This window comes from Microtus ochrogaster, linkage group LG9 (assembly GCF_000317375.1).
Source record: "Microtus ochrogaster isolate Prairie Vole_2 linkage group LG9, MicOch1.0, whole genome shotgun sequence".
Taxonomy (NCBI): domain Eukaryota; kingdom Metazoa; phylum Chordata; class Mammalia; order Rodentia; family Cricetidae; genus Microtus; species Microtus ochrogaster.
Window position 1 is genome coordinate 27,255,876 of NC_022034.1, and position 27,081 is coordinate 27,282,956.

Consider the following 27,081-nt stretch of genomic DNA (forward strand, 5'->3'; position numbering starts at 1 on the left):
AAATTGATGGTTTCATTTCTAAAGAAAGGGAAACTAGTGTTGGGTGTGAGTAACTGTCTCTTCCAGGGGTGGAGTGCATGTCATAAAGCTGCAGGTAGTGTTCCCAGGTGGGGAAGCTGTTGTTCCGAGCTTAGACAACTTTGTGTCTCTCTCTTTCAGTCGAGCCTACCGCCACTCCAGTGCCAACCAACTCTACAGGTAATGCAGAGGATTTTCTCTTCCTTGTTTGCTGGGGAGTGTAAAGGCCTGTTGATAACTTACTGGCTAAGAGATGTTGGTATTGTTTTAAATTTCATTTAGCCATGACTACAACAGTGGTGTAAAGGTGTATTCTTGTGGTGGTGCATATGACTCTGGAGTAGTTCGTTTTTAGTGACTCTCAATAGGTTTACTTAGTTGGTACATCGAGGCCTTGGGCTGCTTTTTGTGGATGTCTTATAAATCTCGGAAAACAGAAAAGCAGACAGGAAATTGCAGTTGTCATTATTGAGCAGTGTGCCAGAATGTTTTCAGAAATTAACTTCCTCGAGTCTTGTGTGTGTATAACTAAGTGCACTTTTTATGACAAAGGATAATAGTTAGGTGTGTTTGTGTTGTTTTTTTTCCCTCTTACTCTAAGCTGGTGGTATACTTCACTTCTTATACCCACGATTGGACAGTTAGTTCATCTCAGGGGTACAATGAGAACTTTAAGGGAGTAGTATTAAACTGTCTATTCTAGGCCGGATGAGAGGGTATGGACAGAACTAATTAGCCCCTAGTTTTGTGCTACCAGAAAAATGAATAAAGTCAGTGAGCATTGTATGTTGGGAATCTGTAGGTGTGTGTTGAGTGAGATAGAGATGGATTAGCCTGTGGGAGATACTGACTGACACAACACTGGGAAATAAGGGGAAACATGCCAAATGAAACAGGGGGTTCACACTGACCGAAGAGAGGTGAGGGTATGGTGAGATGTTAAGTATCTTATACTGGGTGACAATAAACTTGGTAAACTTGGCAAATCTAAAGCAAAACTCAGAAGTTCTCTGTATGCTCTGTATTCTGAGACTTAGATGGTATCGAAGCATGTAGGTCCTCATAGGACCAGACTTGTATTTTAATAAAATGTACTATTATGGCCTGTGCAAAGTAAAAGACCAGAGTGGACTTGAAATCAGTTATAGTAGAAATGTTCATGCCAAGAACCTGCAATACTACCATGTTTATCTTAGTGGACTGTTAGTGCTCTGCTTCTGTACTTGGTGGAGATTGTTGACTGAGAAAATGGTGAGCCTGGGATATGGACAGACAGAAGAAATCCCCCAAACCATTCTTAATGTATTACATTCTGTTCAGTGAGTCTTGTTTCTCCATTTTGTGGTTCTGTAAAGTGGAAGAATGCTAGGCTTGCCTTAGGAAGTGTATCTGTTTAAGGAAACCGAAGCTCCTTCCATTTCTTTCCAGTACAGTTAGTTCAGTAGCCTTTCCTCAGTGTAAATGGTACTTTTAGTGTAGTGACCAAATAATGTCAGAGGAAGTGGGAAAGGTGGGTGATTCATTGAGTGGAAGACAAAAGGAAGGGTTAAGTGTTTAGTACAAGTGATGTTACCCTGGATGGTGCTCCTGATCAACCAATAGTTTATTATAATTTAGGGGTTTTGTTTAATGAAAAGGGCATACAGGTCAGGAGGTATATTCAATAAAGTAGTGCCTTATTTTGAAAATATTGTCAATATAATACTCTTTTCGATTTAAATTTGTTAAAATGTTTTACCTAGTAACAAAAAGAATAAATTTTACCATTCTTTAAGAGTGGATAGTGAGCCGGGTGGTGGTGGCGCACGCCTTTAATCCCAGCACTCAGGAGGTAGAGGCAGGTGGGTCTATGTGAGTTTGAGGCCAGCATGGTCTATAGAGCTAGTTCCAGGACAGGCTCCAAAACCACAAGAGAAACCCTGTCTCGAAAAAAAAAAAAAAAAAAAAAAAAAAGAGTGGATAGTGGCCAGGCAGTGGTCACGCATGCCTTTAACCCCAGCAGAGCCAGCCTGGTCTATAAAAGCTAGTTCCAGGACAGGCTCCAAAGCTACACAGAGAAACCTTGTCTCGAAAAACAAACAAACAAAAGAGTGAATAGTGAAAACTACATAGCAAATCTACAGAATTTTCTTACCATAACATCAAACAAAAAAAATTTTTTTTTTTGAGATAGGGTTTCTCTATGTAGCCTTGGCTGTCCTAGAACTTAATTTTGTAGACCAGGCAGGCTAGCCTCAAACTCCCAGAGCTCTACCTTTCTCTTCCTCCTGAGTGCTGGGAGTAAAGACTTGTGTCGCTACCGCCTGGCTAAAACTAGTATCTTAAGATTGAAAAAAAGTTAATAAATATTTAATTTGTAAAGTTCATTTTGTCATATCTCGATTGTTGTTTGGTTACCCAGAAGGTATATGTTGTGGAACTTTCTTTGGACCTCCAGCTCCCAAATAATGATACGTAGACTTATTAATTATAAAAGCTTGGCTCTAGCTTAGGCCTGTCCCAACTAGCTCTTGTAACTTAAGTTAACCCATTTACATTAATCTACATTCTTTCACATGGCTCTTTATCTCTGCTCAGTTCTGTGCATCCCATTTCCTACATGTCTGGTTGGCGATTCCTGCCTCTCTTCTTCCCAGAGTTCCTATCTCTTTCTGGAAGTCTCACCTATCCTCTTTTGCCTAGTTATTGGCCGTTCAGCTCTTTATTAAACCAATCAGAAGGTATATCTTCTTGGTATACAAAAAGATTGTCTCACAACAGGTATATTTAAACAAACTATGAAAGGAAATAAGTCTTAAAATAGTCAGGCCTTCTAACGAAGGAATTATGTATGTTACTACCCTATAAGATGCGAGGTAAAAGAGGGAGATAAGGTGTCCTTAGGATTTGGGTGTGTGTGTGTGTTTCCCAGGTGTTTTTTTTTTTAAATTAAAGTACAATTATATTATTTTCCCCATCTTTTCTCTTTCTAGCCCTCCCATGCTCCCTTCCTTGCTCCCTCAAATGTTTCTGTCTATGTGTGTGTGTGTACAACTTTCTTAGTCTATTTAGTGTTTCTTCTATGTATGTGATTTCAGGACTGGCCAATTTGTAGTATAACTAGGGGGCTTAGTTCTGGGGGAGAGATGGGACGTGCCATATGGAGTAGAGATCAGATGACATTTTTGGAGTTGGCTTTCTTCCTCCTTTACCTAGGTTCTAGGTAGGGAAGTATGGTCAGAAGGTTTGCATAGCAAGTGCTTTTACTGGTAGCTGGGCTATCTTATTAGCCTTCGTATCAATCTTAGTAGAAATTTACCGTAGTCCTATGAGAATGAGAATACCTTGGCTTCCTAGGATCCTGTTAACTTTGGGATGCCAACAATGCCTTTTACTAGTGACATTTGTCTTAAAGCCCAATGTTGGTTTATAATTATTGTTGAAGCACAGAGCTTTATATTTTAACTTTATGTTAGAACTTAGGGGCTGGCAGAATGGCTCAGGAGATAAAGGTACTTGCCACATGGCAGGAGAAAACCAGCTCCTATAGGTTGACTTCCATACTTGTGCCATGTCATCTGTACACCCATCCATATATACACAGGCACATTTTATACTATAATTTTAAAAATTTTGTTCATTTGTTTGGTTTTTGTTTGTTTGAGACAGTGTCTCACTGTATAGCCTCTAGTACTGGTACAAGAATTCTTCGTGACTTTACTCAGTAGTAGACACTGTTTATAGTTCCTGCAATCAAGAACTTCATTTTCAGAGGTCATTTTATGTTTAGACAGTACATTAGCCTCATACTGTGAGGTAGGTAGACTATATAATCCAAGTAGGGGCTACTCCAGCCCTGGGTGCTCATGCTAGCAGATAAGGCTTTATTGAAACCCAACCATGCCTGCTTAATGCTTTGACCTTGACTGGTTTTGCATTGCAAAGTGTAGTATTCTACTTGATCCCTTAAAAATAAGCAAAGCATGGTATATATAATATACTCAGTTGTATATTTCAGTTATATATACTAATTTGTCATAGGAGCAAGATTGTTCATAAAAGAATGAAACCTGTAACACTCTTCCCTAAATATACTTGTTCCCCTTTGTCTCTCTGCAGTCTTTGTCTTAATATGTGTGTCTTACATGTAGACATATGTCTTACCATAAAAACAAGCTTATGCTGGCTAAATGTGTTAGAATATATGTAAATGCTTCTCTAAAAAATTAAAAGTGTTGTTTTAGAAACTGTATATTGGATAATTGGGAAGTTAGAAATTTAAGGTTTCTAAATGTATTTTGTTTTTATTCCAGCTAAACCCACAACTCGGCCTTCCTCTCCTACACCTACTCCTTCAGTTGTCACATCAGGTAATTGGGGCTTTATAAACTACCAGTGATTCTGCCACCTAGGTTCAGTTTATTCGTGGATACCTATGACTTAGAGAGCCAAGGCGGTGGTTGACTCCTAATGCTCTGCAGAGGGTCCTTTTCTAGTTTTGATGTGTCCTGGCCCTTTAGATTTAGTAAGTGTTTTCTCTAAAGCCTTTCTGTAAGCCCTAGATGCAAAATCAAATTTGGGGCTACCAGTTACTTATAAGGTATGATACCTTCATGGTTTTGGTGAAGGTAAGATTATCATTTTTAGTTAGACAAGTCTGAAAAGATTTCCACTTCCCTGCTCTTCTTAAATGATGTTCATTTTCTTAGACTTGCGTGGATCCGAGTGCTCTTTCCTACTGTTTGACTGTTGTGACTTCCTGCTCCTGCTGTTTTGCAGCTTCAGTGAAACCACTCTGCTTTCACACATGCTGTGTGCACACACACACAGACAGGATAGAAAACACTAGGAGCAAATTCGTTTTTGTTTGAGGTTTTTAGGTGCTTGACTCTGCCAGCCAAGATCCACTCCTGGCTAATGTTAAAGTTGGTCAGCTTACTAGAGCCTGCAGTGATGTTCTCCTCAAGAATACATTGGCATCTAGTTTGACATCGAAGTACATAGTAATCTCTTTTCTGTTTCCTCTTGAAACAGTTTACTCCCTTTATAATTCTAGATTTCTTCTGACTTGCTAACACTTTTTCGTAATACAGAATTATTGGCAGTACGTTTAGATTTTTAATATTTTGTTTGTAGAAATTCTAGTTTTTAAATTTGTTTTCCTTATGGCTTTGTAATGATTTCTCATAATGCAAATTAACTAGCAGAGTACTATTTAATATACTATTTTCTTTGTTGAAAATGTAGATTGTTACTTGTGTTAGAAAAACTTGACTCAGGAAGACCCTATTTATAGAATTTAACTCATGGCAAACTTGATGCCCGGGTGGGTCTGGAAATTGTAAATACCCATGCCGCTCTTTGAGGATTCTTCTTTTTGTTGTCATAGCAGGTGCGACAAATACCACCCTGACCCCAACCTACCAACCTGAGCGGAAGTCTACCTTCGATGCAGCCAGCTTCATTGGAGGAATTGTTCTTGTCTTAGGCGTGCAGGCTGTGATCTTCTTTCTCTATAAATTCTGCAAATCTAAAGAACGAAATTACCACACTCTGTAAACAGACCCATTCAATGAATGCAGACTGGCAGTTAGTAACTCACTGAAACCAAAATACTATTTCATGAAGTCCCACATGGAAGCCACTGTTCCAGGACCTTTACATTTCCAAAGGATGCATACAGGATATTGTGGAGCATCGTTCTTGAAGAAAAGTCAGTTAAACCATTTTGCTTAACAGGAATATTGAAAATATTCTGCATGAATCCATGTGGCTATCATCTTTTGTTTATAGAGTGGCTGCTGCTGTGCGATTATGTTTTTCCTCTGATATGCCAAATGTGACTCTATAAGCTATGGAAGGTGGTGTCCTGTGCAGGCAACCTGACTGGCAGTTAAATGTAGTCATTTAAAAACTAAAGTCTGTGTTATTTTCATCCTAACTCCAGGTGTGACTTAGTGGCCAGAATTCAGAAGAGTGCCAGATGGGCACCAGTCAGGTAGACTGAGGCTTGACTTCAAAAGGAGACTGAATTGACTGGTACTGAACTACCTTTAGAGGGCTGTGCTTGATAGTTGTATTTGATACACTAGAAATACGATGCCGTGCAGGGAATCACATTCCAGATTTAGAGAAAGGAAAGGATGCAGACCATTAATGTGTAACAGGTTTTGTTCATACTCATAAAACACTGTATTAAGAAAACAGAACAGTGCCTTAAGACAGACCGAGACGGCGGCTGGACAGAAATGTATTCACATTGTGGGAGGTCAAGCTTGGTCTGAGAATGTAACTGTTGATGTGAGCAACAGTGAACCTGCTTTTAGATAACATGCTGTTAATGTTTAATTTAAACATTGGTTTCTCCAGAGCGGAGAAATAGAAGCTAAAGAATAATTCTAAGCTGAAAGGCTTCCTATATGAAACTATCTAACATTTTTCATAGGGCTGTTGAATAGACATAAAATTGATTTGATTATCTTTCCCTCTGTACACAGAGTATCCAAATATTACTATATCTTAAGGATTCCACCAGGTTTTCCTGAAAAGTAGTTTTTACATGAGGTGAAAAGGAAGGAGTTTTAGAATCATTTTCTAGTACTTAAAATGAGACAATCACTTTGTTTTCTAACAGATGTGACCTGTGTAACGTAAAACCCTGAGCTTTGAGAAGAGATTGCAGTGGATTTCTAAGATGATGCCCTGGCTGAATGGGCTGTTCTCTCTTGACTCCTTTTCTTCCTCCTTGGTTTCAGTTCCCATGTGCTGTAATCATGCATACTTTTATTTCTGTAGCTTTAGGTAAAATGCTAATTTGTTTAGTTGTAGAGTTAGTGCTCCCTTGCCTCTGACATATGGACTAGTTAGAGGCTCCAATTGGAAATGGGCTTTTGGTGTCCTATGTCATTTAAGTTTTGTGTTAGTTTCTTTAGAGTAGCAGAGTTTAGCACTTGGTTTCCAGTGTTGATAGTAGGAAATGACATTGCTTTGTTCTTTTCTTCATAAGTGAAACTCCCTGTACTCTTACAATGAAGTTTCTGTTTCTTTGTCACTTATTGGTACAGCTGAAGTTTGTGTTACTTGCACATTTGTACATACACCTAATGTTTTCAAGTGCCTTACTTGTTTAAAATCTCTGGCTTCAAAGGTTTTTGGGGAAAGATAGGTTTACCTCACAGTTTGTTTCCATTATAATCTAGGTACCTCACAAAATTTATTACAGTGCCGTGGCTGTTTTAAGTAAGTGCTAAAGTTCTTTTGAAAATACACAGAATTTTCATTCCTTATAAGGTGGCAAAATTGGTGTAATTGTCATTTACCTCTGTGTGACTTCCTTGCCCCATATAAATGTCAGCACATGTAGCAAGTTCTCTGAGAATGTAACTTAATTTGAAACTCCTGTAGTTTTGAGCACTGCTCTAACATCATAGACAGTTAGTGACGTTTTGCAAATCTCTACATAAGCTCTTGCTACAGAATTCACAGCTGCCATCACTCTTTCCCACCTTTGTTTAGTAAGGTAGTATTTTGAGCCATTAATGATTTTTGGGTTTTTTTTTTAATCCAGAAGGTATATAGAAACCTTTTCAGAGTTTTCATCTGATTTGTCCTGAAGATCGAGTTCTGTCAAATACTTTATTTTACCTTTACTGTACTTGCTGCACAAGCAGACACTGCTGTACTTAGAAGTTTCTATTTGAGTTCAATAAAAACTATAAAACTAATCTGTATGTGTACCAAACTGATTTAAATAAATACATGTTTATTGAATTAGTCTCTTTATTGATCAAAAGTGTCACATTTTGATTATAAAATTTAACGTTGTTGTATTTGCCTTACCTGTCCATTTGAGGCTTGGTTGTCTACTGTTTTTGTGTTCTGTAAGCTAGTATATGGTTCCTAAAGGTTATGGATTCTAACCTTAGAAACGATAGCTGGACAGAGGCTAAAAGGGACATCCCCCCTCCAAACTTACCTTAACCAAGAGTGAGCGAGAGAGAGTTAGGTGTGGGTCAGAGACAGCTTTTGTGGAGTTGGGTCTCCTTTCATCTCTGTGGGTTCCAGAGATTGAGCCATCTTGCTAGCCACATCCTGCTCTTTACTTCAGAGTGCATGAGAAATGAAACTTGACTTGTGTTTAGAGCATCAGGCCGTATGCTGCCATACGAAGTCTGGTTCTGCTGGACCATGTGCAGAAGCATCTGTATTTGATCATTTCTCCAGAAACCACTCATTCGTATGCTTTGTTCACATGCTCGCTTTTTGTGAATATATATATATATAATCTTACTTTGTTTGGATGGAAAGTGAAAGACAGCCACATGTTCTCTTACCTGACCACGTGGGAGGTAGAGGCAATGGATTGGTTCAAAGCAGCCCTATACAGTGGCTTGAGTAGCTTGGACTACATGAGATATTGTCTCAGAGAGAGAAAGAATTCTTATGTTCTAACTTTTAGCTATTCAAGCAATACATAAATGCATGTGTATTAACCTTTTTATTGCTGTGAACAAAACTGACAGAAGCAACTTGAAGGCTTGTTCTTGTTCACACCTTGGGATGTAGAGAAGGCACGGGAGCGGGAACTGTTTAGTTATCAGTAGCCCAGAAAGCAGAGAAGGGAATACAGAAACTCATTAGATTTTCCTCCTTTTTGGGGGTGGTAGGAGGGTGGCAGGGTTGAAACAGGATCTCACTTTGTAGCTCTGGCATGAAACTCAGATCTGCATGCTTCTCTAAGCACTGGGATTAAATAATGGTGCTGTGCCCCACCACTCCTGGCTCGCGATTCTTTTTCAAAGTACTCTTTAAGTGGATCTTTACAATCTCTTTGGAGCTTCCTATGTCTCTTAGGCAATACCTAGAGGTTAAGTCTCGTAGGTAATCCTAAAGTCCTGTCAGGTTGACAAAGTTAACCGCCACAAACTGTCAATAAACCATTACATCCCACCCTTGACCCTCATAAGCTCATGGACATCTCATAAAGATGATTCAGTCCCATTTCATAAGTGCCCTATGGCCTTATCAGTATGAACACTTCTATTTTAAAGTCTGTTCTCAGACTTAAGGCAGTCTCTTTGATCATGAGCCCTGTAAAATCAAAACACATAACTTCTAACACACACTGGCACAGTAAACCCTTGCATTCCAAAAGGGAGGAATGGGAAGATAGCCAGGATAGACTTGACCAAAGCAAGACAAACTCAGCTGCGAAAGACTGCAGTTCCATGCTCAGTATCTGGAGCTTTTGATGACATCTGGGCTCCAGTGGGCTTGAGTAGCTCTGCCTCGAGCCTGGCAACTGTAGTACACATAGCATCTTTTGGTCCATCTCCACTCCATCCCTGTAGCTTTCTTTGGTGCATGTTCGGCATCTTGTGCAGTGAGCACTTCCTGGGGAGAGGTGATCAAAGGTCTGCTTACCTCAGATGGTGTTGATTGTTATGTCAAAGTTCATAGGAATAAAGCTGTGAATTTGGAGAGTTGGTGACAAGTTACTATGAGACCAGAGATGACTCAAACAGCTGCATCACTGAACAGCCAACTCCATCTCGGGTGCTGACCCACAATAGCTGTCATCCTCTAGTCCTGTGTGATGTGCAGGCAGTTGACAGGCTGGAGAGCCTCCTTCTCAACAGTACTGCTTACAGCCTTGGTGGGGGTCAGGTGAAATGCTTCAGGAACTCAGAGTTGTTTCCTGTTTCCTGGGAGCCTCCCTCTAGGACAGTGGTTCTTAGCCCTTCCTAAAGCTGCAACCCTGTAATACAGTTCTTCATGTGGTGATGACCCCCAACCTTTACAGTTACTTTCATTGCTACTTCATAACTGTAACTTTGCTACCGTTATGAATTGTAGCTATCTGATATTCAGAATATCTGATATGCAACCCCCATGAAAGGCTTGTTCGACTTCCAGAGGACTCGCAGCATACAGATTGCGAACCAGCGTTCTAGTATAAAACAGATTAAGATGGAACTTCTTTTATCTTAGGGAGGCTCATTCCACCATGGGATGTTGTACTCAGAGGAAATTGCTGCATATCTCCAATATCATAGAGTCTTGTCCTACTGAGCTTTAACTGTCAGCTTGACGCAGCCTAGAGTCACCTGAGAAGGGCATCTCAATTGAGAAATTGCCCAGATCAGATCAGCCTGTAGGAATATCTGTGAGAGATTGACTTGTTAATTATAGTAGGGCCCAGCCCACTGTGGGCAGCACCATCCCCTGGCCAGACGGCCCTGGCTGTCTACGAAAGCTAAGTAAGCATGAACCCAGGAGCGAGCCAGCAAGCAATATTCTCCCATGGTTTCTACAGCAGGTCCATGCCTTGACTTTTCCTGATGGCCTATGACCTGGAAGTTGTAGGTCAAATCCTCCCCTCCAAATTGCTTTTGGTCAGTATTTTATCACATAACAGGAAACAAGCAGGTCTGTCCCAGCTTCCACTTCCTCCTCACGGTTTCACACAGGGTGTCTTGGTCTCTGTATCATCTCCTCTTCACAGGCTTTGCTTGGCCTCAGCAGCTTCCGTGGACATCGGTGTGGGCCTGCATGTACCACATAACTGGACTGTGCTTGTCTTTAAAGCAGTGTAATCTGTGCTGCTAAGTTCTGCACAAATTTGAGACGTGGTCTGGCGCCTTTTACCACAGCTGTGATGATCTCCACCGAGGTTGCTTTCTGGCAGGGAACCCCTTCAGGAATATTCTCACATCAAGTTCTGGCAGGGAACCCCTTCAGGAATATTCTCACATCAAGTTCTGGCAGGGAACCCCTTCAGGAATATTCAGGGAACCCCTTCAGGAATATTCAGGGAACCCCTTCAGGAATATTCTCACATCAAGTTCTCTCCTTCCCAATGAGTTTGTGTTTTCACAAAATGAAGTCTTCATGGGAGGAGGGGATTCTTGCTTTTAGAGCGCCATTCCTGTTGTCCCAATGTAGAACACAAGATTTCTGTTTTATGGTACAAATCTCTTGAGGAGTTACAGCTGCTCTCTGTACTAAACTTACTGGCTTCTGTAAATTTGGTCGTACCCCTTTCCTTGGCAGACTGTACTTTTCGTATAACATTTTACAGTCTAGGTCCTACGCTGGTTTGAAATCCTCACTCTAAACAGCTGTAGCAGTTTAAATAAGAATGGCTCTCATAGGCTCATATAGTTGAATGTTTGGTTACCAGTTGGAGGACTGTTTAGGAAAATCTAGGAGGTGTGGCCTTGTTGGAGGAGGAGGTGTGTCACTGGAGGTGAGTGTTGAGGTTTTAAAAAACCTGTCAGGCCCAGGATCCCCTGCTCCATCTCTGCCTGCTGCTTGTATAGCAGATGTAAGCTCTCAGCTCCTGCTGCAGCACCATCCATGCTTGCCCGCATCCGTGCTTGCCCACATCCGTGCTTGCCTGCATCCGTGCCCCCCTCACCATGATGGCCATGGACTCACCCTGAAACCATAAACAATCTCCCAATTAAATGCTTTCTTTTGTAAGTTACGTTGGTCATGGTGTCTCTTTACAGCAAGTAGAACAAAAGCTAAGACAATTACTTAGTCCATTACTTTTGAATTCAGCTTTATTCTTCAGGACATGGGCAGACTGCAGTCCGATTCTAGGCCAGAATGGACAAATGACCTTCCAGCTCAGTTCCCAAGACTCCTTGCTCCCCTCTGAAGCCTCATGAGCTCAGGCAGTACTGTACTCATTTCATTGTACTCTGGTCTTTCAACCCCCTACCCAAATTCACCCCTTCAACTGTGCTGACAGCCTTCTAGGCTTCTGTAGCCCACAGCTCCAGACATTGGTCCCACAAAACAGTTCAAAGCCCAAGAATAACAGGTTTCTTAAAACAATAATCCCACTTTGGGTACCAGTTTTCTATATTAGCTACATTTTTGTTATTGCTGCAACCAATGTTAGCAGTAATTAAAGGTAAAAGCCTGGACCCTGGTAGCCTCAATAAGCTGGGTTTAGCCACCTGTCTTTAAGCCAGTCGAGCAAACAATAATAAAAAGGAGGTTTATTCAGTGTGGCCACACTGGGAAAAGGAACAGAGAGATACAGTGACGCCTCCCTGCAAACCCCATCTTTGGGGTCTTGGCGTGAGGTTTAAAAATGTAGTGGGCAAGAGTTATTCATAGCTAGCATCCCAATCAAGGTATGGTCTACCCATCTCTGACTCATCTGATGCCTGTCTCCATCCTCCGTTTCACTGTAGGAGAGCTGGAATTACAGGTGTGCACGAGCACACCTGGCTTTATGTACATTCTGGTGATCTGGACTCAGGTCCTCATGCACATCCTACCCGCTGAGCCATCTCCCCAGCAGAGGCAGAGCTTCTCATTTGCCTGGACATTACCGAGTAGGTGTCAACTCCGTGGGAAACAATTGTATGTCTGGCAGCAGGCTGACTGTATTAGACTTTTTTTCATTAAGAAGGGGCCAGAGATGAATCTTCCCTAACAAGTACATATTCTGGATAAGACTTGCCCCCCTTGCCCATAATGCTTCTGCCAACACTACCAAGTCCCCGTGGTTGCTTTACTCATCATTGTGATTTGGATGAGAATAAGGGCTTCCATAGGCTCATAGATTTGGATGCTTCGTCACCAAAGAGTGGCACTGTTTGAAAGGGTATGGAGGTATGGCCTTGTTGGAGAATGTGTGTCATTAGGGGTGGGGTTTGAGATTTCAGAAGCCCCTGCCAAGCCCAGGAGCTCCCTCTTCCTTCTGTCTACAGATCCAGATGTAGCATTCTCAGCTACTTCTCCAGAATCACATCTGCCTGCGTGCTGCCATGCTCCCTGCCAGGGTGACAATGAACTAAACCTCTGAAACTGTAAGCCAGCCCCAATTAAATGGTGTCCTTTATAAGAGCTGCCTTGGTCATGGTGTCTCTTCATGACATTCCCATAGTAAATACTTCTCTGTCTCTCTCTCTGTCTCTCTATCTGTCTGTCTGTCTGTCTGTCTCTCTCTCTCTCTGTATATGTGTGTGTGTGTGTGTGTGTGTGTGTGTGTGTGTGTGTGTGTTTACAGGAATGTTTGAGTCTGTGGATGGAGGCCAGAGGTCAATCTCAGATGTCTTTTTCAATTGTTCTCCACCTTCTTTTTTGAGACAGGACCATTCTCACTGAGCTTGAACCTTCCCTGATTGGCTAGCCTGGCTGACCAGTGAGTCCCTGGGCTCCTCCTGTCTCCTGGCACTGGGATTAAAGGTGTGCACTGTACAAGGGCAAGCATGAGGACCTAGTTTAGATCCCTAGTACTTACACAGAAGCTACGCGTGGCTGCTTAGTCAGCCTCACCACTTCTTAGTCAGAGCTCCATTGCTGGGAGAGACACCATGACCATGGTGACGCTTATAAAGGAGAATATCTAATTGGGGCTTTCTTACACTTTGGAGACTTAGTCCATTCTCACCATCGTGGCAGGAAGTGTAGCGGCAGGCTCCACAAGGCCACACCACCTAATCCTGTCAAAGAGTTCTGCTCCCCACCAACTGAGCACTCGCATGTATGGATGGCTGTGTAGCCTTTATATGGTTGCTAATCTCTTCAGCAACTGCACCCTTCTTTGAAGTGGCCTGAAACATACCCTGGTGGTCACACCGCTACCAGTTATCTGAGCTTTCCTCTCTGACTCTCTGCTCCTTCAAAGTCTGCACAAATTAGTCAACTTGTAACTTTTATCTTTTTGACAGAGTAGGAAATGAGTAGCCATCACCTAGCTTGCCCAGAGTCCAGCTGTGCACCTCTCTATTGTGAAAACACTGGCTAAAATAAGCTGGGGAGGAAACCATATATTTGGCTAATGGTTACAGACCATCCCGAGGGAAGCCAAGGGAAGCCAAGGCTGGAGCTTAAGTCGGAGGCACACCGTTCACTAGATAGCTTTCCATGGCTTGCTCCGCCTGCTAGCAGGGGCGGCACTGCTCACAGTGGGCTGGATTCTCCCACATCAATCAATAATCACGAAAACGCCCTCTAGATATGCCCGTAGGATAATCTAATGCAGGCAGTTTTTCAATTGCTTGTCCCTTGTCCCAGATGACTACATCATGAGTCATCTTCCCAGCACAGTGGACCTTTGGGAGATACATCTGAGATCTGGCTATGGCAAGGTATAAATTTATGCATGCAAATATGTTTCTTTGGTCTATTTTGATCCATTCATCTCTTTCTTACCCAAGATAGATTCTCTAGTCTGAACAAGAAAAGGAATTGAATTAAGGCTTTACTAAAGTAGACTGGGGAATTGGCTCAGTGGTTAAGAGCCCTTCTCTTGCAGAAGGCTCATATTTGATTCCTAGCACCTCCTCCATCTGCGACTCCAGTCCCAGCCAATGCGATGACCTCTTCGGACTTTTCTGGCACCAGGCATGAATGTGGTGCTCATACATACATGCATGCAAAACACTCATACACATAAAATAAAATAAATCTTTTTATAAAACACTTAATAAAACAGAGTTTTAGCATTTGCAGGAAGAAATGAAAAGATTATTAAGAAAGGATGACACATTTAAGTAAAATAAAAAATGCTTTGAAATTTGTTTGGATGAATCTTTATTGAGTACTACAATGATTTTTCACTTTTAATAACATGCCTTTGAAAAGATTTATTTTTATTTTATGTGTATGTTTGCCTGCATGTATGTATGTATACCACATGCATGCCCAGTACCCATGGAGGCCAGAAGACAGCATCAGGTCCTCTGGAACTAGAGTTACAGATAACTGTGAGCTACCACGTGAGAGCTGGAACTGAATGGGGCCCTAAGAACCGCCAGCACCAGGCCTGAGCCTTGACTTCTTAGTAAGGACAGCTCAGCATCAGGGCCCTCTGTCTTGGACCACCCTGCCTACTTTGTTACTCAAAACTCAAGCAGAGAGACTTCTGGGCAACCAGGAGCCTGAGAGAACTTGTAGAATGCAAACCAGTGCTTGAAAGGTTTCAAATCTGGGACCAAAATCCGGCTTCATCTGGACACTCTAGATGACTTCATCTCAGTTCTTCGATACCGTCTGCCACATACTGCGAAGAAAAGCCGGATGGAAAGTTTGATAGAGCTGGAGCTATCTTTATCCATCTAGATGCATGCAGAAATACAATAGATCCACACAAAAAAGATTACCTCTCAGTTCTGAATGAAATCCTGGATGGAGCTGTTTGGACTGGAAAAGTTGTAAGTTGAGCATTTTCTGCCACATTGGGTAGAGAACTATCATCAATCCTTTTTTTCTGCTTAATTGGTACCTGGAATATCAAGTTGATGATAAGGCTATTTTTTTTAAAGGTGGCAAATGATATTTTTTGTTTTTGTTTTGGTTTGGTTTTTGAGACAGGGTCTGTCTGTATAGCCCTGGCTGCCCTGGAACTAGCTCTGTAGACCAGGCTGGCCTCAAACACAGAGATCCGCCTGTCTCCCTGCTCTTGCCCCAGTGCAGGAATTAAAGGCCTGCTCCACCCCTGCCCTGCCGCTGAAGGATTCTTATAGCATAGCAAGGGGCACTGCTACCGCCAAGACCAACAGCACTGGCTCTAGGAAGGCGGCCTTTGGCAGGCTCGTCATAAAGTCAGGGGAAAGGCGCTCCGGGTGGGGACGAGAAGACCTGCTGACCTGGAGCAGCCTAAACACTCCTCGGGGCTCTGTCATTAACGTCAGCACTGCGCCATCTTTGTAGAACATCTCTGTGCATATATCACAGTCACATGTGTGTCCTGTCTGTCAGACCTGTCAGGTTGTCTGTCTTATCTCCACACCTTCTTAGGAAGTCACATCATGGACAGGCTTGGAGTGGCTTGAGCTCAGGCTGGGTGTTGCCTTGCCTTCATATCTTCTGCTTGGGGATCCCTATTTGTACCCACGTTCGTGAAACCACAAGATACTTGACTGTAGGGTTTATTATTTTAGTATCTTAGTAGGGTTTATTTGGCAGTAGCCAACAGTTAGCCCTAGTCCCTTACCCTGCCAGGTTTCTCACGTCCAGTGGGTCTCCGTCAATGCACTTAGCTAGTTAGCCTCTTCCACCACAAGAGTTAGGACCCGCAACACCCCCAAAGTACTCAGAGCTTTCAGAAGTGACGTGAAGATGGGCTGAACTGTGAAATGTCTTGTTTTCCTTCGCACATGGCAGTCTTCTCTTGGTAAAAGGCTTTTACAAGCAAAGGTACTTCTTTTCCTCCATACTGTACGCATGGACTCAGCCAACCACAGACCAAAAAAATATTGGGAAAAGATAAAATTCGTACTGAGTGCACAGACTTTTTTCTGTCTACATTCCGTAAGTGATATAACAATTATTTGCACTGTTTCAACATTATAAGTAATCAAGAGGTGATTTAAAGTATATAGGAGGTTGTGTGTAGATTGCATGTAAATGCTACACTATTCTGTGTAAGGAACTTAAGCACCTGGAGGCTTTGGTACCCATGGGGGTCCTAGAACCAACTCCTCATGGATGCCGAAGGACAGCTCTACTAGAATTTCACATGTTAGGGAAAGATGATTGCACACCCTGAGGAGTGGAGTGATGGCCCTGATTTGGTAACCATAGTAACACGGCCCTGATTTGGTAACCATAGTAACATGACCCTGATTTGGTAAGGTTTCATTGATTCCCATCTCCTTCCTTCCTTCCTTTTCCTTCCTTCTTTCCTTCCTTCCTTCCTTCCTTCCTTCCTTCCTTCCTTCCTTCCTTCCTTCCTTCCTTTCTTGTTTGTTTTTGTTTGTTTGTCTGTTTTCCAAGACAGGGTTTCTCTGTAGCTATCAAGCCTGTCCTGGAACTAGCTCCTATAAACCAGGCTGGCCTCGAACTTGCCACTGCCTCCCAAGTGCTGGAATTAAAGGCGTGTGCCATCACCCCCCAGCCTCCCTACCCTTTCTTAACCGTATATTTTAAATGCTGCAATGAACTTCCATCCAGACCTAGACTGCCAATTGAAAAATCAAAGGAAATTTTGGGGATCTGTGAGAAAGCTCAACAGATTGAGGTGTTTGCTGCCAAACTTGATGGCCTGAGTTTAATCCCCAGAACCAAAATGGTAGAAAGAGAGAAATAACTCCTTCAATTTGTCCCCTGATCTCCATATGCACATGCTGGAACATACATGGTATGTATATGACATACAATAACAAACAAACAAATAAATGAAAGAGGAAGGCAGGGGGAAATTAGATGAGGGACCGGATATTAATAATTATTGTCGATGATTAAAGAAGAAACTCAAAGAGAATCCAGCAAGGTTCTGGTACTGATTTCCAGAGCCATTGAGTGGTCTGTAATTCAGAAAGGGCCCTGGGCTTATTTCAACACTAAAACTGTAAAAGAGATCCAAGCTACCTGGCTAACATCCGGATGTAGAATTTTCCTAATATAAGTTTGAAATTACCCTAGACGTATATACCAGGTATAAAGTCTTCTTGTTTCCTACGTATAAGCAAGCTCAGCATCACTCACTGTCTTTGGCCTTTGAATCCTTCTTGCCATTTTATTGCCAAGAAGATTAGTCTTTGGAAACCGCTGGTGGGAGCATCTGGATAATGCAGCAGCAGAGTTTAGGGAGCGGTGGGTCTGGGGTGTAAGCCCTATAAAGACAAAGGAAAAGAAAGTAGATCTCTGTCTGCAGTGTGCAGAGCCCAGTTTAACACAGAGCATTCCCTCTGTGGGTTTCTCCTTCCCCTCTCCCTGATGGATGTGAGCCCTAAGCTAGGTAGAATGAATTAACAGTGATCACAGGTAACTCGCCCCCCCACCCCGCTTCAATTTTTTAATTTTTTATTACGAACTGTCATATGGGTGCTGGGAATTGAACCAGATCCTCTGGAAAGCAGTCAGTGTGCTCTTAACCCCGAAGCCATCTCTCCAGCCCCGTTTATAGGTAACTCTGTAAAGAAGCTTGACGATGAGCAGGAAAAGGCTGGCGAATAGGGTCCTGGGAGGAGGTTTTTCAAGTTTGTTTGGCTGTTGTTTTTGGTTAGCTCAGACTGGCCAGCACCACACTCTTCAGTCCTTCCTGCCTTCAGTGATGGGATAGGCCGAGCACTGGGGCTGTGGGCCAGGATTACAGGTATAAGCCATCAAACCCGGCTTCAATGAAGGCTTTTATTTTAGTAGATTTTATGACCTTTACACATACATGAACGATACATAATTGTTAGCTGTTGCAAGATCCCTCCTGGGTGATACATCCTAAAGGACTGTCCGCCAGGACCCTCAATGGACAGGAAATACGAGGGTGGAGATAGGAAAGGGAAAGGGTTGCTCAAAACTCCCGAGGAGGAAGCGTGGACAGGATGCTGTCCACTGGGATTGCTTGGGTTTTCATGGCTATAATAAAGTATCAGAGGACCGCTAACACTATAAAGAGAAGAGGTTGATTTGGGTCACAGTTTGGGAGGATCAAAGTCCCGGTTCAGGAGATGGGGAGGGGTGGGTGAGGTAGGTGGGCACTCAACTGGTCCAGGCTCAATGAATGAACCCTCAAGGGAGGAAAAGACAGCATAGGGAGGTAGGGAGCTGAAGCCAGGGAGTGAGCCCAGGATCAGGTCCACCCTGCTAGCGGCCTCACCCAGGCTTCAGTTTGTTAGGGAGCTGGGTGACACTGGGAGGCTTGGGGGCTGCTGAATATGGATTTGAATCTTGTAGTCAGTCTTGTCCATCCTTAAGATTTAAATCACCACATGAAAGGGTGGTAGCAGGGCTTTGCTAGGCCCTATTAGAGGAAAATCCCCCCATCAAAATAATAGGACCTGAGCTTTTCCTCTATCCGCGGGTGAAGAAATGATATTCTAACCCACCCCCAAATTATAGGTTCTTTTGTCTTTTCCTTAAGAATTAATCTTAATGGGTCTGTCAGCCAACTAGCCAGAAAGTCACCCTTCAGGAATGCTGAAGACAGACGTGCTAAGCAGACTGGAGGAATACTTACCTCCCTAGGAAGAAGACATGGCTACTTACACACCAGAGACCACTCCCCCAGAGCAGGCACTTATAAGTCTTTACACGAAACCTGCCTGTCTTTCTAAAATCTAACTAAAAGGAACAAAACTTTTCTTTTCCTTCTTTTTAATCCCTTCTCTATTGGTCAAAATCCTAACACGCTTCCCCCATACTCTCACGGTTCTTCCTCTTTGCCCAGATACCAGCCGCCACAGTCCTGTCCCCTGCAGCTGCTTCCTGGCCTCTGCTGTTGAGAAAGCCTGCTTCCCTGGACCCGAACTCAGAAGACAGCTCTCCTCCATCTCCTCCCTCACAGCTGTTGCTGAGACTGGCTGCTATCCTCCCTGTTGTTATTTCCCTCTCAAATTCAAACAAAATATTTCTTCATCTTTCTGAGTCTGCTTTTAAATTCTTTTATCAACAAGACTACGAAGCCACAATCAGGAGAGTCAACTCCCAGGGAACAAGGGGCTCCACAGGACCTTCCTAAATCCTTTTTGAGGGCAGCACCACAGTAACCAAAGACCCTCCAAGCTAAGCTCCACCCCTTAAAGGTCCCACCCACTCTCGGGTTTGCACTGTAGGGACTACCTCACACAGCCAAACCACATCTGACCTGTGGCGGGAGGTCGTGCCAGGGGTTTCCAGGCTTTGGGCTCTTTTTTGAAGGATTGGAACAGGGGAATGACACGGATTTGCAGAAGTAGCAAGACAGCTTTGTTCTAAGCAAGGCAAAACCCAGATAAGAAAGGGCCCCTCCTATCAAGACTGACAGCCGACCACATAAAGGAGGTTATGCCAAGGTCCCAGTTACTGTTTATGGTTTCCTTGTATAGGGCTAAAGAGAAGGAGGAGGCTGATTCTTAAGAACTCACTCTGTACACCAGGCTGGCCTTGAACTCAGAGATCCACCTTCCTCTGCATTCAGAGTGTTGGGATTAAAGGCATGCGCCACCCCTGACCAGCAGGTTCTGTATTTTGACCAATAGATTAGGTCCTATAATCATTTCTCATATTATGGACAATCCTTTCCCATCATGCATCTTACCATCACATACACACCTGATTGCATAAGCATCAGATGATAAGTAGGGTAATCTCCCCAAGAGTTCACTTTGAGGGCACAGTGTGAGTTACAGTGCATGCACCCAAACCCATCTTAGGCTGACTCGGGCGGTCTCCTACCAGAATATATCGAGAACACATTCAAACAGAAACTGTTAACATTTGGTTATTCTTAGAGGCGGAGAAACATTACTGGATGTGTAGTCCCATGTAGGAGGAGCTCTGAGGTTGCTAGGGGAACTGTTTGAAGAGGGGTGTGTGCCTAGAACAAGAATGGTTAGATGAGGAGGGTGCCCGGTCCCCGTACCTGCCTGCCTCAAGTGCACATCTGTACTTCCTCTCTGCAGGAAGGAGTACGGCTGCGCACTGTCAGCGGCTTGTTTGTTCTGAGTTAACTTTCAATCTAGGTAAGCTAGACTCGGTGGCCTTTACGTCTGTCACCCCGCCCCTGCAGAGAGGAGACAATAAGGAGAAAAGTGCCAGACCACAGACTTGGAAGACAAGACTGATCACCTGACTAGAGGGGCAAGGGGAAACTTTGCAAAGATTGGCTGCCTTTGCCCCCATCCCCATGCAATCTGCTGCCCGTGCTGAGACCAAAGACAGATCTCTAACGTATTAATTCAATATCTTCTCAGATTGCTGGCTCTGTGGATAAAGCACAGTTTAAAGATTCAATTCTTGGTTTTCGGCCCGTGTGTCAAAACAGGTGAAGCTACAAAACGCCTTCACCTGTTGGGGGGTATCTGCTAGGCCTGAAGCCCAAAGTAAGTTCTTTTTCTACTAGAAAAGAGCCCTCCCTCAACTTAAAAAGGAGGGACCACCTGAGCACCTCATTCTGGCTCTTCTCCATAACTATGCAAATATTGGGGGTCCTGGATGGCAGCTCTCTAGGAGACATTGCCCAGAAGGAATTACAAAAACATCTGGTGGGAGAGAAGTAGAGAGGGGGGAGAGGGAAAAAAGTCCCCAGCATAAGGCATGTAGAACTGCTTGGCGGCAGTGGTCACAACAGGACTCCATCTTAGGGCTGGGTTAGGCTATGGCAGGCCCGCTTCAAGGGCAAGGCAAGCGCAGAGTCAAGGAGGAGGATCCGTGGGTTTCAGGAACAAGTCCAGCTCTGTTCCTAGTGAGCCTGGACTCACTCGACTGTCCGCTTGGGAAAGACTGTATTTCCTCAGCTCACTCATGTTGGCAAACAGCCAAAAGGAAACCCAGATAAAGAACTACACACGTGTATGAAAGTGTAGTACCCATCTTGTGCAATTCCTGACTGACAAAAGATCCCCCTAAGTATAAGAGGGGTGTTCTAGAATAAGTCATGGAGGTTTATTCACATTTTACTGTGTGGCGAGCAATCAAGCTACGTAAAGTTACACAGCTAGCAGTAACAGGGATCTGGTGGTCCCCCTCCAAAGCCTGCGCATTCAACCAATCTACGTGACGGATGAGAGACAAAGAGAGAGCTTGACTGGCCCCAGCAATGACCCACGCGTGGTCAGCAGCATTTGGTGATATTTGTGGTCAATCTGGAATTCATTCAGCACTCAAGCCAACTGAGAGTGGCTCTGGGGTCTGTCGCCATGCTGCCCAGAGGACTACTCTGATGGACATCTCTGCAGGAGCCCTGAGCTCCCAGCACCCAGCAATCATAATGTACTTTATGAATAACACCCTAGAAATGTGGTCATTGGTACCACAGACCACCAAGACGCTCCAGCAAGCAATGCGACGCTTACTGTTCTTCAAGTGGTATTTTACATGCTCTGACCAGCCATGACTGGATGAGAGTAGATAACAACGCAAATCCGAGAAGGTTTTTTTGTTTTAAATCCATATGTTATCCATTCAGCCCACATTCATGAAGAGCCCACGCCTGGCCTTGGGCTGTTACCCTGTCTTGGAGTCATGGAGGTCCCCTTTCAACTAATGTCCCCAAGACTGGGTGGTCCTTCTAGCCAGAGGAAGGTGCACCTACCAGCTGGGCAGCCCATCTGGAGAGGTGGCTGCTCCGTGTCATGAAGCTGACTCTGTAGCTCCCGCACGCGTTGGAAGGCATCCAGCTTCATACTACGCTCCTGGGCAAGCTGGCTTCTCATCTGAGGCGAGAGGGTGGGAAGCGGGATCCTTTGTGGTGCTTTTTGAGTTCCTTTGGCTCCCAGGTGACTTTTGAGGGAGAATGTGGGTCCAAGGCTACCCCATGAGGGAGAGTATGGGTTCAAGGCTATCCCATGAGAAGCAGTCAGTCTTCAGGGTCCTGCATAGGCTGAACACAGGCCTGAGTTTGTGTTCCTGGGAAGGAACAGCTAAAGTAAACTGAATTAAATAAAGAGGACCAGAAGCCATCGGTGGAATCCTTACTTTATAATCACTTTATACTTACGACTTTGTGCTTCTCTAAAAACTAACATTTACTCATTGTTGTATCTATTTACCTATTTGTGCGTCCATGTCTGGGAAAAATCTTCTCCCTGCAGCTGCAATATTGCCCTGGCCAGTTCTCCCTTTGCACACTGACCTAGCATCCCTAGGCAGGCAAGGGGAGGATCCAAAGTGTTTCCCATCTGCACAAATCACAAGTATTTCTCTTTTAAAATCTAGCCCCTAATTGCTTTTAACTCTGACAACAAGGTCACTGCATACCAAGCAGGAATTGGAGGGCTGGACCGCCAAAGGGAAGAAGGCCAGGGAAATACCAACCACCACCCAAAACTAGAGGGGACATGGGACAGACTTTTTTTTTTTTCTTTTTTACAACTTCTGAAAGAATCCAATCTGGCTAAGATCTCATTTTCAGATTTAAGTGTGATAAATAAATGTTTATTTTCAACCATCAAGTTTATGGTAATTCTCTCTCTCTCTCTCTCTCTCTCTCTCTCTCTCTCTCTCTCTCTTTCTCTCTGTGCCTGTGTGTGTGTGTCTGCCTGCCTGCCTGCCTATCTTGATTTTGGAGACAGGATCTCATGTAGCGTAGGCTGGCTTCAAACTCCTGATTCTGCTTCTGCCTCCCAAGTGATGGATCACAGTTCCATGAGTCTAAGCGGTGCTATGGGTCAAACTCAAGGCTTCATGCCCACCAGGCCAGCACTCTTATGAGCTGACATACACCTCCAGCCCACCTCTAGGAAAAGCTTTAAAATACAGTCCTGTGGGTTTTAAATCTAAACAGAAAGCCCTCCATACCAGTAACTGTGGCCATGAGTTGACTGGTGTGGGGTCCCCCCAAATATAGTTTAGATCTCAGTAGCTCCTCAGAACTTTCAGTTAGCAGGGCATTGTCACGTAAAGCAGGTCCATAGTCCCATGAATGCTAGGCATGTATGTCAGGCCCTCGTGCTCCAGGCATGCTGGGGCGGGGGTGGGGTGGGGGTGTCACAGGGAGTAGGGGTGGAAGAGGAGCTGGAAGAAGCGTAACAAGGGCTTCCTAGCCAAGTCAGGGAAATCTGAGAGGTACTAGCAGAGGGAAGAGGCAGACTTACTAAGGCCCCTCCTTGTACACAATGCCTTGGCCAAAATCGCTCAGTCAAAGAGAGGGTTGAGGCCAGGTCTATCTGTGTTTCTGAGGCTTGTCTTGTGTTGATGATCCCATCACGATCATAAACACTAACCCCAGGGAAAGTTAACTATCAGTGCTTTTCCTGGATTTGAGTATTTGCTCTCCCCCACAACCTATGAAGTTAGTATATTGTTTTCTCTTTTGCACCAATGCAGAAACTAACTCAGAAAAGTCATGAAGAGGGCCAAAGTCACCCAGCCAGTTATAGCTTGGGGGTGGATCCCAAAGCCTAGGCACTAACTGATCTGTCCAGACACAGTCAGGCAAAGGGTATTGTCTGGTCAGTCAGTCATTAGTCACCCATGGAGGTGGAGGTTAAAGATAGGCCAAAGAAGACACTGCTGGCCATGGGCGGGGTGGAGGCAGGGGAGTTCCTGGTGGCCTTTTGCTGGCTGAGAATTGCCACTTGGGGTTGAGAAGCCCCACACAAGGGACACAAGGGCTGTCAGAGAGAGAGAGGGGTAGTTCAGAAAGAGCCAGCAGTTTTGATGGAAATGTGCTTATTGAGAAAACTCAAAATATTTATTTTAATTGCCTTCAGAATCTCTGCCATGAAACAACGATAATAATTAAATAATGATCAAATAATAATTAATGTAGGATTATAGTTTGAATCTGAACTGTCTCATATAGGCTTATGTGTTGACACACTCGGTTCCCAGTGTGGTTTAGATTGTGGAACCTTAAGGAAGTAGAGACTCTGCAGAGGAAGTGGGTCACTGGAGTCGGGTTTGATAGTCTGGTTCTATTCTTCATACACTCTCTCTCTCTCTGCTTCCTGATGGGGGATCCATCAGGATCCTTACTCTTCTGCCACGATGGACTGTGTCCCCTCAAACTGTGAGCCCGAAGAAGCACTTCCCCCTTAAGTGGCCTGTGTCAAGTATTTTATCACACCAATAGAAAAATATAATACAGGTGGCTAGTTTTGGATGAGCAGGCTTGGAGGATGTGGACACTAGACCGCTCCTCGTAGTCAGCCATTGGCGGAGCAAAGGGCTGGGCAGCAGAAGTTTAATTAATAGTCATTAGGAGATTAGTACCTGGATCAGTGTTTTCTAACTTTGGGAGGAAAAGTAGCTTCCTGGGCTGACGAAACCCCTGAGTTACCCAAAAGGTTATTACCTGGTGCCTGCCTGGGGCAGACTCCATGGAATCCCAGACCTCTCAAGATTATTAGACAGCAGAGGCCCTAAAAACATGCCCATGAGATACATATCGCCAAGCTCCTCTGTAAGAGTCAGTGAGAACCAGCCCCAATAGAACTGTCCATTGTTGGACAGAACCAAGGCTCAAAAGGTAAATTTTGTGGTTGGCGTTTCGGGTAGCTTAGACTGACTTCAAATTCATGGCAGTCCTCATGCCTCGGTGTCTCTGGTGCTAGATTACAGACATGAGCCGCCGTGCCCAGGTCCTAAGTGTAAAATCTAATTTTCTTTGACTCGGCAGCAGTTCATCTCGATCCCCTCTCTCGATCCCCTCGAAGGTAGCTTGTTTAGCATCCTCTCCATTCAACTTAATTCTCCTCACCAAACTTCTCCTGGAGCCATTGAAACCCTGGACCAATAATAGTTCAATTTCATTTTCAAATTGCTCTTCTGTCTCATATGATCGCGAGTGAATGAATTAAGGCTCTATTCACCCACGGATATCTGCGAAGCACAGTCTGTGTCAGGTTTTATTCAATTACCTTCTCCCGTCTACTTACTGAGGCTTGAATTAATCCATACCTGCATTATAATAACCCCTCTCTATTTCCCCTGGGAGGTGTAGTTATAAAAATTATGTCTGCCAGCCACCTTTGCTTTTCACATTTAATCTCTGCATGTCTAGAAACACGCGAGTAAAAACCTGTTATCACAGCTTTAAGATACTTGGTCCTTTTCGAGCAAGTTTTCTAAAAGACCCCAGTTCAAAGGTTAGAGTTGTATGGAAACCTGTATTTCAGGGGGCGTCACAAGGGCACTGGAATTCTGAGCCAGAAACAGTGAAGCAAGCAATTGCCCCAGGGTGGAAATATAGAACCATTTCCTGGTGTGCCTGGAGTTGACAGAGCAGGAGAGCCTGCTGTGAGCGGCCTGGACTACAAACATTGCAGAAAGCCAGCTGGCTCCTCAGGCTCCTCAGGTTCCATAGGCCCCTGGGGCGGGGTGCGCCCAGCAGTCCTCACCTGCTGCAGGTCTCTGTCCATCTTCTTCCACTGCAGCTGGCCCATTTTCAAAGCCCGCTGGGCCTCTTCTGTCAGGAGCTGCAGTTCTTGCTCCTTTTGCTCCACATCTTCTAGGAGCTTCTCCATGCCAGATGTTCTTAGGATCTCCAGCTGCTGCCGCGTGACAGAGTCTTGAGTCACTCTGTGTTCCAACTCCCTCAGCAGTTGAGCCTGCAGCAAGGGAGGGCCAAGGCAAGAGAGAAAAAGATCAACAGCGGGTAACAGAGGTAGCTGAGGCTAGGAGCCCTAACAGCCATTCTTTCAGCAAGGCTGCCTGCACTGGTCTGTGGCTTTGGGGACAAGAGCCTGACTATTTGGTCCTGGGTTGCTGGACCGGTAAGCAGGGAGAACCCTAGGATCTTGTCTCACCCGGCACCTTTTTTGTTTTGTTTTGAGACAGGATTTGTTTGTTCTGGAACTCGCTCTGCAGACCAAGCTGGCCTTGAGCTCACAGAGATCCCCCTGCCTCTGCCTCCCAAGTCCTGAGATTAAAGGCGTGCACCGCCACCACCAGGCTCACCTGCCACTTCTACTATGAACCCTGAGACATCAGTCATAGGTAACAGAACCCACAACAAACTCTAACGAAAGCCAGGATGTGCTAATGCCCCACCCAACAACATTACCAGGTCAAGAAATTGAGTTTCTGGGTACTGGGCATCAGATGATGATATTCATGCTAACTTCGTACCCACCAAACACTCATATGAACCACAAGCGACATTCACATTGCCATAAAGCCTTTCTCATGAGGGCCGGCAGTTGTTGGGTTCAGTTCTGAGCAGGCAAGGACATGTCACTGAAGCTTCAGTGTGGGAGGGTGCTTCTAACTTGGGCTCTGTCTTCACTGTCAAAACATCTCTGGGGAAGCCAGACTCTACATAGTTAAAGCAAGAGAATGGAAGTGAGCGGGAGCTGGAAAGTCACTCTGCCTCCATGAGGCAAAGAAAAAGCGAAAGTCAGGGCGAAGAGGAAGAAAAAGCCAAATTGGAATTTGTCTTCCTTCCAGCTGAGTGAAAATAAGGACATGACTGCTCCTAGGTAAGGCTGAGGAGAAGGCTTTTATTGGAGTTACAGGGAGAGCACAGCCAGAGGCATCCGGAAGAGTCTGGAGCAGGGAGAGAAAGCAGTCGGCTGAACACCTGAACATGGTTGAACGCGACCAGCAGACCAGGGCTGGAGAGAGGGAGCGGAGGGGGAGAGAGTGAACAATAGAGTGGACCATGGGAGAGCCAAGAACCAAGAGACCATGTAGCCAAAATGACTGAGTTATAGAGGCAAAATCAAATAAAATAAAACAAAGGAAAGAAAGAAAGAA

The 27,081-nt window shown here is 44.3% G+C and overlaps 2 protein-coding genes across 3 annotated transcripts in view; one reads left to right on the plus strand and one right to left on the minus strand.

Moving 5' to 3' along the window:
• Cd164 (CD164 molecule) overlaps window positions 1-7,767 on the plus strand; it is a 12,795-nt gene extending 5,028 nt beyond the window's left edge. The window contains exons 4-6 of one of the 2 annotated variants that reach the window (XM_005363570.2): window positions 160-198; window positions 4,311-4,367; window positions 5,387-7,767. In XM_005363570.2, coding sequence (XP_005363627.1) covers window positions 160-198; window positions 4,311-4,367; window positions 5,387-5,556 — 266 coding nt within the window. In that variant the 3' untranslated portion in view covers window positions 5,557-7,767. The remainder of the gene's footprint in view (window positions 1-159; window positions 199-4,310; window positions 4,368-5,386) is intronic. The other variant, XM_005363571.2, reaches the window with a different exon arrangement.
• A 6,910-nt stretch (window positions 7,768-14,677) lies between these two features.
• Window positions 14,678-27,081, minus strand: part of LOC101991582 — a 177,353-nt gene continuing 164,949 nt past the window's right edge. Inside the window, exons 46-50 of the mRNA XM_026787503.1 lie at window positions 25,725-25,934; window positions 21,977-22,097; window positions 17,452-17,579; window positions 15,126-15,247; window positions 14,678-15,025 (exon numbers count right to left, since the gene is read on the minus strand). Coding sequence (XP_026643304.1) covers window positions 14,998-15,025; window positions 15,126-15,247; window positions 17,452-17,579; window positions 21,977-22,097; window positions 25,725-25,934 — 609 coding nt within the window. The 3' untranslated portion in view covers window positions 14,678-14,997. The remainder of the gene's footprint in view (window positions 15,026-15,125; window positions 15,248-17,451; window positions 17,580-21,976; window positions 22,098-25,724; window positions 25,935-27,081) is intronic.